We start from the raw sequence: 13926 nt of genomic DNA, 5'->3' as shown, positions 1-13926 counted from the left end.
GTTCATTATCTCTAGGTATTTTTTCTTTGATTTCTTTGTTGATTCATTGAGTGCTCACTAACATGTTAAATCTCTACCTATTTGTGTTTTTTCCAGTTTTCTTCTTGAACTTGATTTCTGCTTCTATTCCATTGTGTTTGGAGAAGATACTTGATATGATTTCAGTATTCTTGATTTTTGAGTCTTGTTTTATGGTCTAACATGTGACCTGTCCTGAAGAATGTTTTATGTGCATCTGAGAAGAATGCATATTCTATTGCTTTTGGATGGAATACTCTTTGTAGAACTATTAAGTCCATCTGGTTTGATGTTTTTTTAAGACCAGTATTTCCTTATTGATTTTCTGTCTGGTTGATCTATCCATTGAGATAAGTTGGGGTTAAAGCCCCTACTCTTTTACACACACACACACACACACACACATATATATATATATATTTTTTTTTTTTTTTTGAGAGACAGAGGGCACGGGTATAGGGAGAGGGGCAGAGGAAGAGAGTGAGAGAATTTCAAGCAGGCTCCACACTGAATGGTTAATCTCATAACCCTGAGATCATGACTTGAGCTGAAACTGAGTCCAATGCTCAACTGATTGAGCCACCCAGGTGCCCCAGTATAACTTTTAATTTCTCTGTTTATATACATTGATATTTGCTTTATGTATCTCGGTGTTCCTATTTTAGGTGCATATGTATTTTTTTTGCATATGTATTTATAAATGTTATTTCTTATTTAACTGATCCATTATGTATCATTATGTAATATCTTTCTTTTATCATTATGTAATATCTTTCTTTATTATACAGTCTTTGTTTTATTTTTTGAAAGATTTTATTTATTCCTGAAAGGCAAAGACATAGGCAGAGGGAGAAGCAGGCTCCCTGCAGGGAGCCCAATACAGGACTCAGTCTTAGGACCCCAGGATCACGACCTGAGCCAAAGGCAGATGCTCAACCATTGAGCCACCCAGGTGTCCTGTCTTTGTCTTAAAGTCTATTTTGTTGGTTATGAATATAGCTATGCCAGCTTTTTTGTTTGTTTTCATTATGTGGAATATCCTTTCCATCCCTGCACTTTTCAGCTCATGTGTATCCTTCCCTCTGAAATTAGTTTCATGTAGGTAGAACACAGAACACAGTCCTATTTTTTTTTTAATCCATTCAACCACTTATTTCTTTTGGTTACAGAGTTCACTTACCTCTACAGTAACTATTGATAGGCATGTAGTTATTACCATTTTACTAATTGTTTGTCGGCTCTTTTTTTTTTTTTGTTCCTCTCTGTTCCTTTCTTCTTGTCTTTCTCTCCTCCCTTGTGGTTTGATGTCTTTTGTTAGTGCTATGTTTAGGCTCCTTTCTCATTTTTCTTTTGTGTATTTACTTTTTGTATGTATTTGTGATTATTTTACCGTTTACATCTTGCTTTTCTATGTTATATATTTTGAGTTGACAGCAACTTGAACATATTCCAAAATTTTACATTTTTCTCTTCCTCTCATGTTTTATATTCTTATATCACATTTTGCATCTTTTATTTTATATACCCTCTACCTATTCCTTGTGGTTTTAGCTAATTATATTGTCTTTGTCTTTTAATCTTTATACTTGCTTAATAAGTAATTGATCCACTACCTTTACTGTGTACTTACCTTTTCCGGTTAGCCTTTTTACTTTTATATATTTTCCTGTTATTAATTGGTATCATTTCTTTTCAGTTTAAAGTTTAGGGAAGTTTTTTTTTTTAATTTTATTTATTTATTCATGAGAATACACAGAGAGGAGAGAGAGGCAGAGACACAGGCAGAGGGAGAAGCAGGCTCCATGCAGGAAGTCGATGTGGGACTCGATCCCAAGTCTCCAGGATCAGGCCTTGGGCTGAAGGGGCTGAAGCTAAACTGCTGAGCCCCCTGGCCTGCCCTAGAGAAGTCTTTTTAACAGTACTTTTAAAGCCAGATTAGTGATAAAAAATAGGTTTTGCTTAACTGGAAAACAATCTCTTATTCAATTCAGAATAATAGCCTTGCTGGGTAGAGACTTTTTGGTTAGAAGTTTTTCCATTCAGCACTTTGAATATATCATGTCACTCTCTTCTGGCTTGCATTGTTTCTGCTGAAAAATCTAGTCATAGACTTATGAGATTTCCTTGCATGTATTAAGTTGTGCTTCTTTTGCTGCTTTTATGAATCTATCTTTAATTTGACTATTTTCAGTGTAATATATCTTGGTGTAGATCTGTTTGGGTTTATTTTATTTGAGACTGTCTAGGCTTCCTTTATCTGGATATCTGTTTCCTTCCTCATATTAGGGAATTTTTCAGTCATTATTTTTTTCAAATAAGTTTTCTGGCTTTTCTCTATCTCTCTGCTCCTTCAGGGATCACTGTAATCTAAGTACTATTCCATTTGATGTTGTACCAATGGTGTCTTAGTTATCTTCATTTTCAATTCTTTTTCCACCACCACCATCCCCCCACTTCCCAGTCTGGGTGATTATCACCCTGCTGGAGTGTTTTTTGTTTTTGTTTTTGTTTTTTGGCAAAATGGTGTCTTTACCTCTCCTATCTCTCTCAATGAATGCCGTCCTTTTTGTCTTTGTTCATCCAGTTTTGTTCAGAGTAAATTACTCCATATGTAGTTGTATGTTGGTTGTACCCATGAGAAAGAGAGTGAGTTCAGGATCTTCTTAGCTTGGTATCTTGAACACTGCCCCTGCTCCACCCTGCAGAGTGAGTCTTGAGAAAAAGTACAGTTTCATTTTATATATTTCTGATTTACTAAGTCATTTTTATTTATTTGCTTATTTCAGGTGATTTATATCATTACAATTGATGAAAAACCATACACTCTGCATCTCAGAAAACAGTAAGATATAATTTTCCATTAAAGCTTATATTTCATTTTTTAAATATTTTGGTATACAATTTAAGAATGCAATATAATGTAGACTGTTCAATCTGTTTTTCAATTAGGATTAATTAAGTCTTGAATAATAGATGAGTAGAATGTTGAATAATAGAAAGTTGGATTTTAATTTTCTAGTTTGTAATTTTCACCTTAAGAAATAAGCTACTTATTTGTGCATCTTCAACTTATAAAGCCATTGAACTCAAGAATTGCAAATTATATGTTAAGTATGTCTGACATAAATTCAAACAATTATACATCAAGTGGTTATTGGCAGGAAATTCAACTAACGACATACATTTTATGAATGTATTAATTACATATGTATTTATTTTAACAACTTTATTGGGTACATTCTTATGTCATAAAACTAATTCAAGTGTATAATTCAATAATTTTTAGTAACTGAATGCAGAATTGCAACCATTAACCATAAATCAGTTATAGAATATTTCATATCCTATATGAGATCCTCATGCCATTTCACATTTAATCCCTGTTTCCTCTCACCAGTCCAGGCAACAGTCAATCTACTTTCTGTATCCTATTTTACATTTTCTCAACATTTCATCTAAGTAGAATCAAACAGCTTCTTCTCTGTCTGCATCTTTGAAAATATATATTTGTAACAACTGGAATTTGTCTGTCTTACATCTCTGTAGATGAACAAGGCTGAAGAAAACTCATCAGTTAATTTATGACTGTTCTCACCTAACTCATGACCATTGAACATATGTTGGCTTTTCTTTCCTAAAGATTTTAAAAATTTATTTATTTGAGAGATAGAGAGAGAGAGAGAGAGAGAGAGAGATAGGGCGAGCATAGAGGGAGAAGCAGACTCCTTGTTGACCAGGGAGCCCAATGCAGGGCTTGATCCCAGGATTCTGAGATCATGAAGTCAGATGCTTAATTGACTGAGCCACCAAAGTATCCCCATATGTTGATCTTTAATGTCTAAAAAATGTTCTTTGAGAAGACCATCTTAATTGTTTCTTGATAAGAAACAGCTTCATGTTTTTGAATGCCAGTTACTTTTTAGTCTCCATTTTTCTTGACTAAGTGGCAATATTTTGTATAGCGGATCAGTATCTCCTCCAAAAATACTTTATTCATTTGGCTTCTAGAACACTGCAGACTTTTGGCTTAATTATTACCATTGTGTTCATTCTTTCAGTTCTGTTTATTTGTTTCATCTTATTTGTTTTTTTAAATTCTTCCTCAACTCTCCAATCTTAGAGTACTCTAAGGTGCTTTTCTTGAATCTTGTTTTTCCCTAGCTATATTCAATCACCTGGTTATTTGACCCTCTCTTGTAGCTTTAAATACCATTTATGTACTGATTACTCCCGAGTTATATCTCTACTTTATTCCTTTCCAGTAAACACCATATTCATTTATCTGACTACTTGTTTGAAAATCAAGTGTTTGCTAGAATTCTCATACTTCTATCCAAAATGTACTTCTGATCCTTTTCCAAAACTTATTATTTCTCAGTCATCTCAGTAAATGGCAATTCTATTCTAGTTTGTAAAAAACAAAACCTTGAAGTCATCCTTTAAATCTTTTTTTCTTTTATTTTCCCTCACAATGGATTATTACACTCCAATGGATTATTAAATTCCTTGTCAACCTTCAAAATATATCCACAATTGGACCTCTACTACTACTACTTCTTGGTTCAAGTCACTATCATATCTTGCCTGGATGATTGTAACAGCCTAACTGCTCTCTCTGCTTCTATTTATTTGCCCTACAGATAATTTTCAACACAACATTCAGTCTGATTCTATTAAAATGTTGGTCTGAGGGGCACCTGACTGGCTCAGTCAGAAGAGCATAGGACTCTTAATCTCAGGGTTGTGAGTTTGAGCCCCACATGGGGTGTAGAGATTACTTAAATAAATAAAACCTAAATAAATAAAATAAAATAAAATAAAAAATAAAATAAAATAAAATAATACAATAAAATAAATAAAATAAAATATTGTTCCAATCTTATAGGTTATCTGTTCATAATATTCTAATGGCTTCTTATCTCTGTGACATCATCTCTTACTACTGTCTCTCATCTTCAATCAAACTTTCTCATTCCAGTCACATCATTCTCAACTGTTCTTTATATACAGAATGCATACTTTGGCCTCAAGGTCTTTGCATTTTTTCCTAACTCTGTCTTGAATAATATTTCTATGCAAGTTCATATAGCTTGTTTTCAGGTCTCTACACAATCTATTCATCCTATCCTATCTATACTTTGCAACCAACTTCCTCATCCAAGCCTTATTTATAACATGGCTTAACATCTAAGCCATATGTTTCTCACTGTCATGAGGATCAGTGGTTTTGTCTTTTGTTTGTTGCTGTATCCTAATGCCTAGAAAAGATCAATTAATAGGCACTCAGTAAATATTTGTTAGATAAATACATACACAGGCCCACACACTATTATCTGATATGGAGAATTCAGTCTGTTCTAATTAAAGCATATTGCTATATGAATTCTATATATTTCACATTTATTTTTAATGTTCATATTCATGTTAAACTCATGACTCAACCATATTCTTTTATTTTTGTTTTTCTTAGCTCATTCTTATCCCATAACTTTTTGGTTTATGCATATAATGAAACTGGATTTTTGCATTCAGAATCTTCATATTTTAAGGTAAGCTCTAGATGTCTTAGATATTTATTATAAGATTTTTTTTATTGAAGTGGCCATATCATTCTTTGGAATATATTTATTCCAGGATGACAATTTAAATATTTTATTTTGTATAATTATGACCTATTATGTGGTTGATTGTTGTACATAAAAATGATATGTGATAGAGATTAAACCCAGACTGAAAGAATATTCATTGACACCTTGGTAGCACAAAATAAAGAGTCGTCAAAACCCCTTTTTCTTTGAAAATCTATATGATACACAATCTTAATATTTTCAATTATTTTAACATATTTAATCCTTATAATGTTTGCAAATACATTTTTATTCATAAAGAATTTATTTATGTTTGTTTCTTTTTTTTAAAGATTTTATTTATTCACGAGAGACACACAGAGAGAGCGAGAGAGAGAGACCAAGACACAGGCAGAAGGAGAAGAAGGCTTCTTGCAGGGAGCCTGACATGGGACTCGATCCCGGGTCTCCAGGATCAGGCCCTGGGCCGAAGGTGGCACTAACCCGTTGAGCCTCCCGGGCTGCCCTATTTATGTTTCTATATTGTTTTTCAGATGCATTGCCATTACCAAGGATATGTTGCAGATATTCCAAATTCACTTGCAACACTCAGCATCTGTTCTGGACTCAGGTAATAGCATCTTACATGATATTTATACATGAAAAACTAAAATGAAACAGTGGCTAGCAGACATAAATCTGAGAAGGCTTAAGGAGAATCCAAATCTGAGTTTCCTTTATGATGGCCTTACTTTTTAATATCAATATTAACAGCAGAGCTTTAGTGCCCATTCAAATGAAATCACTCCAGGGCATCCTGACTGGAGGGTTTTTTGTTGTTGTTGTTGTTGTTTTGTTTATTTTTTGTTCAAAATACTGTGCAGAAGGGGATGGTTTCAGTAAAGGAAACTTTAGAACTAAATTATATTGTTGCATTATCTTTCAATTATCTCATATAGTTATGGAAAATGATGTGAATTAGTTATTTCAATATGCACATATTGTATGCTTTCTGTTTAGATGCAGTCAGTATCAGACATAAAACAACTAATTAAGAAGGTCCCTCAGAAGTAAAGGGCAGGGATAAGTGATTTTCATCCATGATGGTGGCAAGAGAAAGGTATTATTAGAGGAACACTGGTCCAGAGCAAAGAAAAAAAGGATTCTAACTTTCTTTTGGTTTTAGTTGCCTAATTTCTAGAATTTATTCATGTCAACTCAGAAAAATTGGCATTCATTTAATGTCGTTTTCATAGCTAACCACCTCTTTAGATATACACTTTATATACCTGCTATCCCTTATTCTAATCTCTATAAGAACATGAACTTTATTCTTAGAGTTCTCAACTAGTGCTTGATTTTCAACAAGCACTTGGCCTTAATTAATATTCTTGAATAAATATGACTACTATACAGGTAATATAAAATACTTCACAATATATTTTGTCATTTAATATTTGAGCAAAACGAAGGCAGTTGGGTATCTCAGTTACTAATGGTAAACTGGGAAAAATAGGAAAATAAAATGTTTCTTACTTTTTTTTTCAAATTAAAATTTGTATTGATTTCTTCTTTATAATTTCCATGCCTTTGTTGACATTCCTTATTTAGTGAGACATCATTAGAATATTTTCCTTTGTTTTTTATATATAGTTTCTTTTAGCTCTTTTAAATTATTGAAACACCTAAAGTATTTCATAAATTTAATTGTTTAAAATTTTTAACTTTTTTCACATAGATTCTAGATTTGATGGAATCACTTGTATGGTTTTATATCATTGCTTTTTAAATATTCAGGGGATTCCTTCAGTTTGGAAACATCACCTTTGGAATTGAGCCATTGGAATCTTCAGCAAGCTTTGAGCACATAATTTATCAAGTGAAAAATGATGATCCAGATATACCACTGTTAGCAGAAAATTACAGCAATAGTTGGCAGAAAAACCAACCTTATAAAGATAATTTAAGCTCACAGGTAACATGATTTTGATATTGTGACATACTGTGAAATTAATTATGTAGAATTGTGCTGTGGAAAGAAACTATGTAGCTGTGGAGTAGAAATATCAAATTTAATATCTTCCTTCTACATTTTTAAATAAAACATCCATATTCTGCCTAAAATATATGAAAAGTTATATAATAAGGCATTTCAAGCTTATTAGAATGAATTCTGTTACATATCTTATTTTTTATTTTATTCAAGCAAGAATGCATATTATTGAGTAAAATTTAGAAACACAGGAAGAATGAAGTCCCTATATAAATAAAAACACTTAAGGAAGACAAGTTATCACTGCCTTGGTAAAATTACTTTTCATGTTTTTATGTATGGCTTTATGTACTACGAGAACATACCTTTCTAACATAGATAATCATTTGTATATTGTTAAACTCTTAATTTACCAGTTAGCAACATATAGAGTTCTTGTTTCACAGTTGTTTTTCTTTCATCATTTTGAACGTTTTAAATCAGGTCTTAGGCCCTTCATGATCGCTGATGAACTGTCATTAATCTTATCGAGTGTTCCTTGTATCTAATGAGTACTTTCTTCTGTTGCTTCTTTCAAGTTTCTCTCTTTATCTTTAGTTAATGGCACTTTTCTTATACTGTGTCTCTGATTAGGTTTTTGTTTGTTTGTTTTGGCTTATCTAAATTGGAATTCACTGAGCTTCTTTTTTTTGTGTACATTAATGTTATTCACTTAATTTGGGAAATTATGGGCCATTAGTTCTTTGAATGTTCTTTGGCTCTTTTACCTGCCCCCTCACTTTCTGATATTTCCATTATGTATATGTTGGTATGCTTGATAGTGCCCCATAGGTCTCATAGATTTTGTTTATTTTGCCCCATTCTTGTTTCTTTCTCTTCCTCAGATTCAATAATCTCAATAGATCTGTCTTCAAGTTCCCTATTTCTTTCTTCTGTCTGCCTATATCTGATGTGGAGCCTCTCTAATGAATATTTTATTTCAATTATTATATTTTTCAATATGAGAATTTCTATTGATATTGATGTTTTTTTAAATATTTTTATGCCCTTATTTATATTTCATATTTAGTGAGACTTTTTATAATAGTCTCCTTCACATATGTATAGATAACTTCTTTTAATTCTTTGAAATTATTCAAAATACCTAATTTAAGGTGTTTTTCAAGTAAATCCAAAGTCTAATCTTCCTCAAGGACAATTTCTGTTGATGACCTTTTTCTATATGCCTTATACTTTAGGTCTTTTTTCAGGTCTCATAATGTTTTGAAAACTGAAACTAGTCAGTCCATATAATACAGTGTGACAACTGGAAATCAGATATCCATCCATCAAATACTATTGCTACTCACTGCAGTTGTTGTTCATTTAGTGAATTTTTAACTGGTTTTGTAAGTCTGTATTCAGAGTTGTATGTAGCCATGGAAGTCTCTATTCTGTTATCTTTTTGGTGGGTAAGTGATCAGACACAGCTCTTTAAATGTTTGGAACCAATAAGTCTCCCATTTCTTATTGAGAGTCTCTCTGTGCCTGTTGGAGCATGCCTTTGTCCCTCAGCCAGGCAGTTAACAACAGTGCCTTTCTGCTTTTTTCTCTGCTTGCAAAGAGCCTCCAGATCAGTCAGAAGTGAGAGTTTAGGGTCTTCTCAGGTCTTTCCTAGGTATGCATACAGTCTTGGAGATACACTTAGCCTGATACATGTGTGTGACTGCCAGATTCCCAGAAATTTGTCACAGTTTTCAAAGCTCTGTGTGAATATCTTATTCTCCAGCTTTTTCCTCTAAGTCTTTTTATTGGTCTACTGTTTGCCCCATGGTCATTCACTGCCCCAGACAACTGTAAAGTTAAAAAAATGCCTTTAACTTTTTTAAACAAATGCCTTTGGAAAAAGGGCTTTTTGCAACGTGTAAAATGTGATTTAGGTCAATATGGACAACCTGAAATAGATCTTCTAGGAAAAAAATAAATATATCAAGTCATGACATTTCTTTGGAACTAAGATTTTGAAGTTGTTCCAGCCACATTCTGTTTTTTTTTTTTTTTCTGGAGATTGCCAGTTTGCTAGTGTTAACTTTAAATTTGGGCTACTAGTTCTCATCTAATGGGGGAAAATACCAGAGCAAATTCAAATTCCACTATTTTTACCCAGGTTAGTTATTTTTCTTGAATAAGCATTCCCTTGATGGCTACAAACCATTTGTTAATTTCTAGAGATCTGAAAAAAAGTTGATTCTAACAAATTTTGCCAGTTCTCTTGATTTTATGTAGGGGAGAATTTTTGGAGCTTCTCAACCTGATTTTAATTGATATATTCTCATTTCTTGAGTTTCACATACCATGTATTTATATTCTCTTAGTGTGACATTTTATTTTTTATTAAATATTTTATTATTATGAGAGACACACAGAGAGAGGGAGAGATAAAGAGGGAGAGACACTGGCAGAGGGAGAAGCAGGCTCCATGCAGTGAGCCTGATGTGGGAATCATTCCCAGGTCTTCGGGATCAGGCCCTGGGCTGAAGGCAGCGCTAAACTGCTGAGCCACCCAGGCTGCCCTAATGTGAAATTTTAAAATTTGCCTTGTTATCCTTCCTTTGACCTATGGGAAATTTAGAAGTGTGCATAATTAGACATTTTCTAGATATTTTTCTTGGTATTTTTAAAGATTTTATTTATGAGAGACACACAGAGAGAGGCAGAGACATAGGCAGAGGGAGAATCAGGCCCCTGTGGGGAGCCTGATGTGGGACTCAATCCCAGGACCTCGGGATCACAACCTGAGCCAAAGGCAGACACTCAACCACTGAGCCACCAAGGTGCCCCTCTTGGTATTTATTTTGAATTGACTTTTATCATATTCAGATAGTGCATATGACCTTAGTATATATGTTTCTCTATATATCCTGGAGTTATTTTGTGTAGTGTTTTACAGATGTTCATTAGGTCCATTTGTTTGTATTCTTCAAACTTGTTTTCCACATTTTTTTCCTGTAAAAATTTTGTAATTTATATCTGCTGTCACAGCATCCTCCTGTGGGGAACTTTTTAGTGTTGTTCTGTATTTTTTTCATTTTTATATGATTTGTCATTATTAATTCTTATTTAAAGTAATAGAAGATATGTTTGCCGAACTCTGACTACACATTCATTGGTTTTGTCCAGAAGTTAGTGAGAAAATTATAATACTGTCTTTGTTTTCTCTGAGAGGCAAGCAGTCAACCTCTTTCTTTTTTCCAGATCATTTCTAATTGCCAAGTTATAAACATTGGCTTATCAAGAACACAATGCAAAGCCACTCAATGTTAAAATAAAGTGTGCATAGACATATGGATAAGGATACCAACTACGTTCCTTATTGGGCAGTTGTTGTAGAAGTATTTGGTGTTGAAATTACATATCTCATATTGCATGTTGTTTAATATTTTCCGCCAGTGCCTTTAACATATTAACTGGAATTTCTTTAAATCTTCCAATAGGGGATCCCTGGGTGGCGCAGCGGTTTGGCGCCTGCCTTTGGCCCAGGGCGCGATCCTGGAGACCCGGGATCGAATCCCACATCGGGCTCCCGGTGCATGGAGCCTGCTTCTCCCTCTGCCTGTGTCTCTGCCTCTCTCTCTTTCTCTCTGTGTGACACTATCATAAATAAATAATAAAAAAAAAATAAATAAATAAATAAATCTTCCAATAGTTCCAACATCTGTTTCATTCTTAAGACTGATTTCTCATGATTGTTAGCTTTTATATTGCGTTTTCTTCTTTCTTGTCTTTATACCTCCTCTCTTTCTCTTTTGTGAAACCTAAATGTGTTACATAAGGCAGTAGATATTGAATTAAATATTAATTTTAGGTTTGGAGATGAGAATACCTTTCTTCTGGGTCTTTAACTTGAAATTTTCTGTTAATATAGTCAGAATATAGATCTGTTTGTGTATGTTTTTACTATTGCTACCCTCAGTGTCTTTACCACATGTTTCACATTCCATTTAGTAATATCTTTTGCTTAAGGTGAATGAAAATTTGCTAGAGGAATATCTGTTCTGATTAGCTTGGCATTTTTCCACCTGTTTTGTATTTTTAGATAAAATCCATCTCTTTTAGACCTTCCTACTGTCTTTCCTATATTTTTTTGACACATTTTAGCACAGGTCATGAATTGGACATGGAACAGAGAACAGAGGAATTCTGATGTTTGGATTAAAACTCAATGTTAGGAAGGCACTATGAACCTGGATTTGGGAATGTAGTCTTCACAAATGTCACCAACTCTCTCCTCCAGATGTAATACTGGGCCTAACAAGTATTCTTTACTTTCCTTCCAGAATTAGATCTTTTTATTCATTTTCCTCTCCCAGCTGTAGTTTTTACCAGTGCCCTCAGGATACAAACCACTTTTCCACTTTCTCTGATAGATTAAGTCTTTTGTATAGGAGATAGAGGAGATCAGTTTGGGTAATTTCTGCTGTGGCTGATGTTCCTGTGCACCAGCCAGCACTATATCTAAATTTATGGAATTCCTGAAGAAAAAGCCTGTAAGAATCTGTGAAATCAACCATCTTAATGACTGCCAAGGCCATCACACTTTCTACTCACCAAGCTTGGCCTTTAGAAATTTAGCCAAAATTCCTAGCTGGATATTCTTATGAGTTTATATGGTTTTTGGTGTCATCCTTACCAGCTAAGCAAATACTTGGTTTCTGCAAGTATTTCTCTCTTCAGATTTTGGTTAGTAGTTTAATCTGTAGCATCAGTTTTTTTGATGGGTTAAGTAAAAATCATTAATATGTAGTTTGTCCAGGTTTCACTTCATTGTGCATATGGAAGCAACACTCCAGTTTTCTGATCTCTGATCTATAACCAGATCACCAATACTGCAAACAACTCTAACTACATACATTTGGCAATGTAAATAAAATGGGTAAATATCCTGAAAACAATGCACTATCAAAACTCAACCAAGATGGAATAGAAAGCCTAAACAGTCCTGTAACTATTAAAAACTATTGAAATTTAAGTGAAAGTTTTCTCAAACACAAAATCTCTCTGATGTAGATGATTTTATGTAAAATTTATAATACATTTTTAAGAAGAAGATACAATGCCAATTCTATATAATTTCTCCAGCAAAAATGATGAGGAGTGAACACTTAACAACTAACTTTGTGAGGACAATATTGTTTTGATACTAGAACTATATACAGATAGTACAAAACAAACAAACCCATAGACCATAGGAATATAGATGCAAAAATTCTGAATAAAAGGACGCCTGGGTAGCTCAGCAGTTGGGCACCTGCCTTTGGCTCAGGGCAAGATCTGGGAGTCCTGGGATAGAGTCCCACATCAGGCTTCCTGCATGGAGCCTGCTTCTCTCTCTGTCTATGTGTCTGCCTCTCTCTGCGTCTCTCATGAATAAATAAAATCTTTAAAAATTCCTGTCAAAAGTAATTGAGTAATTTATTAAAAGTATTATACACCATGATCAGGCAGTGTTTATCCAGCAATGGAAATCTGGTTCAATATTTGAAAATATACCAAAATAATCTCCCTTATTACTAGATTAAGGGGGGAGGGGAAGGTGCACAATCTTCTCAATACAGAAAAATAGGACAAAATTAAATTCAAAATTCACTTACTATGTAAATTCTCAGTGATGTTGGAAACTTGTAACTTGTTCTACTGATAAAAAATAAATCTTATAAAAGCAGATAACAAATATAATACTTAATGAAGAAATAATACATTCCTGTTAAGATTTGGTATAAGGCAGGGATGTACACTCTCTCCATTGAATTTCTAGGCAGAATAATAAAGCAAGAAAAGGAAATTAAAGGATACAGATCAGAAGAGGAAACATAAGAATGCCTTTATGTGCCCATGACATGATTATCTGTTTAGAAACATCGGGAATTATACAAAATAACTGATGGAACTAAATGAAATCAACAAAGTCACAGAATACTTATCAAGATATAAAAGTCAACCATTTCAACATATTAGCAATGAATATGTGGAAACTATAGGCAAACTACATAACTTTTTCAGTCACTAAAAGGATAAAATGGTATCTTAGTCAGTTTAGGCTGCTATAACAAATTACTGTAGACTGGTGGCTTAAACAAAATTTATTTCTCTCTGTGCTGGAGGCTGGAAGTCTAAGATCAAAATGTGAGCATGTTCAGATTTTTTGGTGAGTGTCCTCTTCCTGTTCTATAGAGGCCTATCTTCTTGCTGTGTCCTCATATGGTGGAAAGACATCTAGCTGGCTTTCTGATCCCTTCTTATAAGGACACTAATTCCACTCATCAGGGCTCTAACCTCATGACCTAATTATGTTCCAAAGGCCCCTCCTCC

General features: G+C 33.6%; 1 protein-coding gene across 19 annotated transcripts in view; it reads left to right on the top strand.

The window, feature by feature from the left end:
* Nucleotides 1-13926, top strand: part of LOC140604883 (disintegrin and metalloproteinase domain-containing protein 18-like) — a 183340-nt gene that overhangs the window by 21095 nt on the left and 148319 nt on the right. For 18 of the 19 annotated variants that reach the window (XR_012007699.1, XR_012007702.1, XR_012007698.1 and 15 more), the window contains exons 3-6: nucleotides 2805-2860; nucleotides 5489-5567; nucleotides 6140-6216; nucleotides 7383-7560. Coding sequence is in view for 14 of the 19 variants with exons in the window: in XM_072776560.1 (XP_072632661.1) it covers nucleotides 2805-2860; nucleotides 5489-5567; nucleotides 6140-6216; nucleotides 7383-7560 (390 nt within the window). In the remaining 5 variants the exon portion in view is untranslated. Of the gene's footprint in view, nucleotides 1-2804; nucleotides 2861-5488; nucleotides 5568-6139; nucleotides 6217-6605; nucleotides 6706-7382; nucleotides 7561-13926 lie in introns of those variants that run through there. The other variant, XM_072776563.1, reaches the window with a different exon arrangement.

The sequence above is a fragment of the Canis lupus genome, chromosome 15 (assembly GCF_048164855.1).
Source record: "Canis lupus baileyi chromosome 15, mCanLup2.hap1, whole genome shotgun sequence".
NCBI lineage: Eukaryota > Metazoa > Chordata > Mammalia > Carnivora > Canidae > Canis > Canis lupus.
This window is presented reverse-complemented; position numbering and strand designations above follow the sequence as displayed.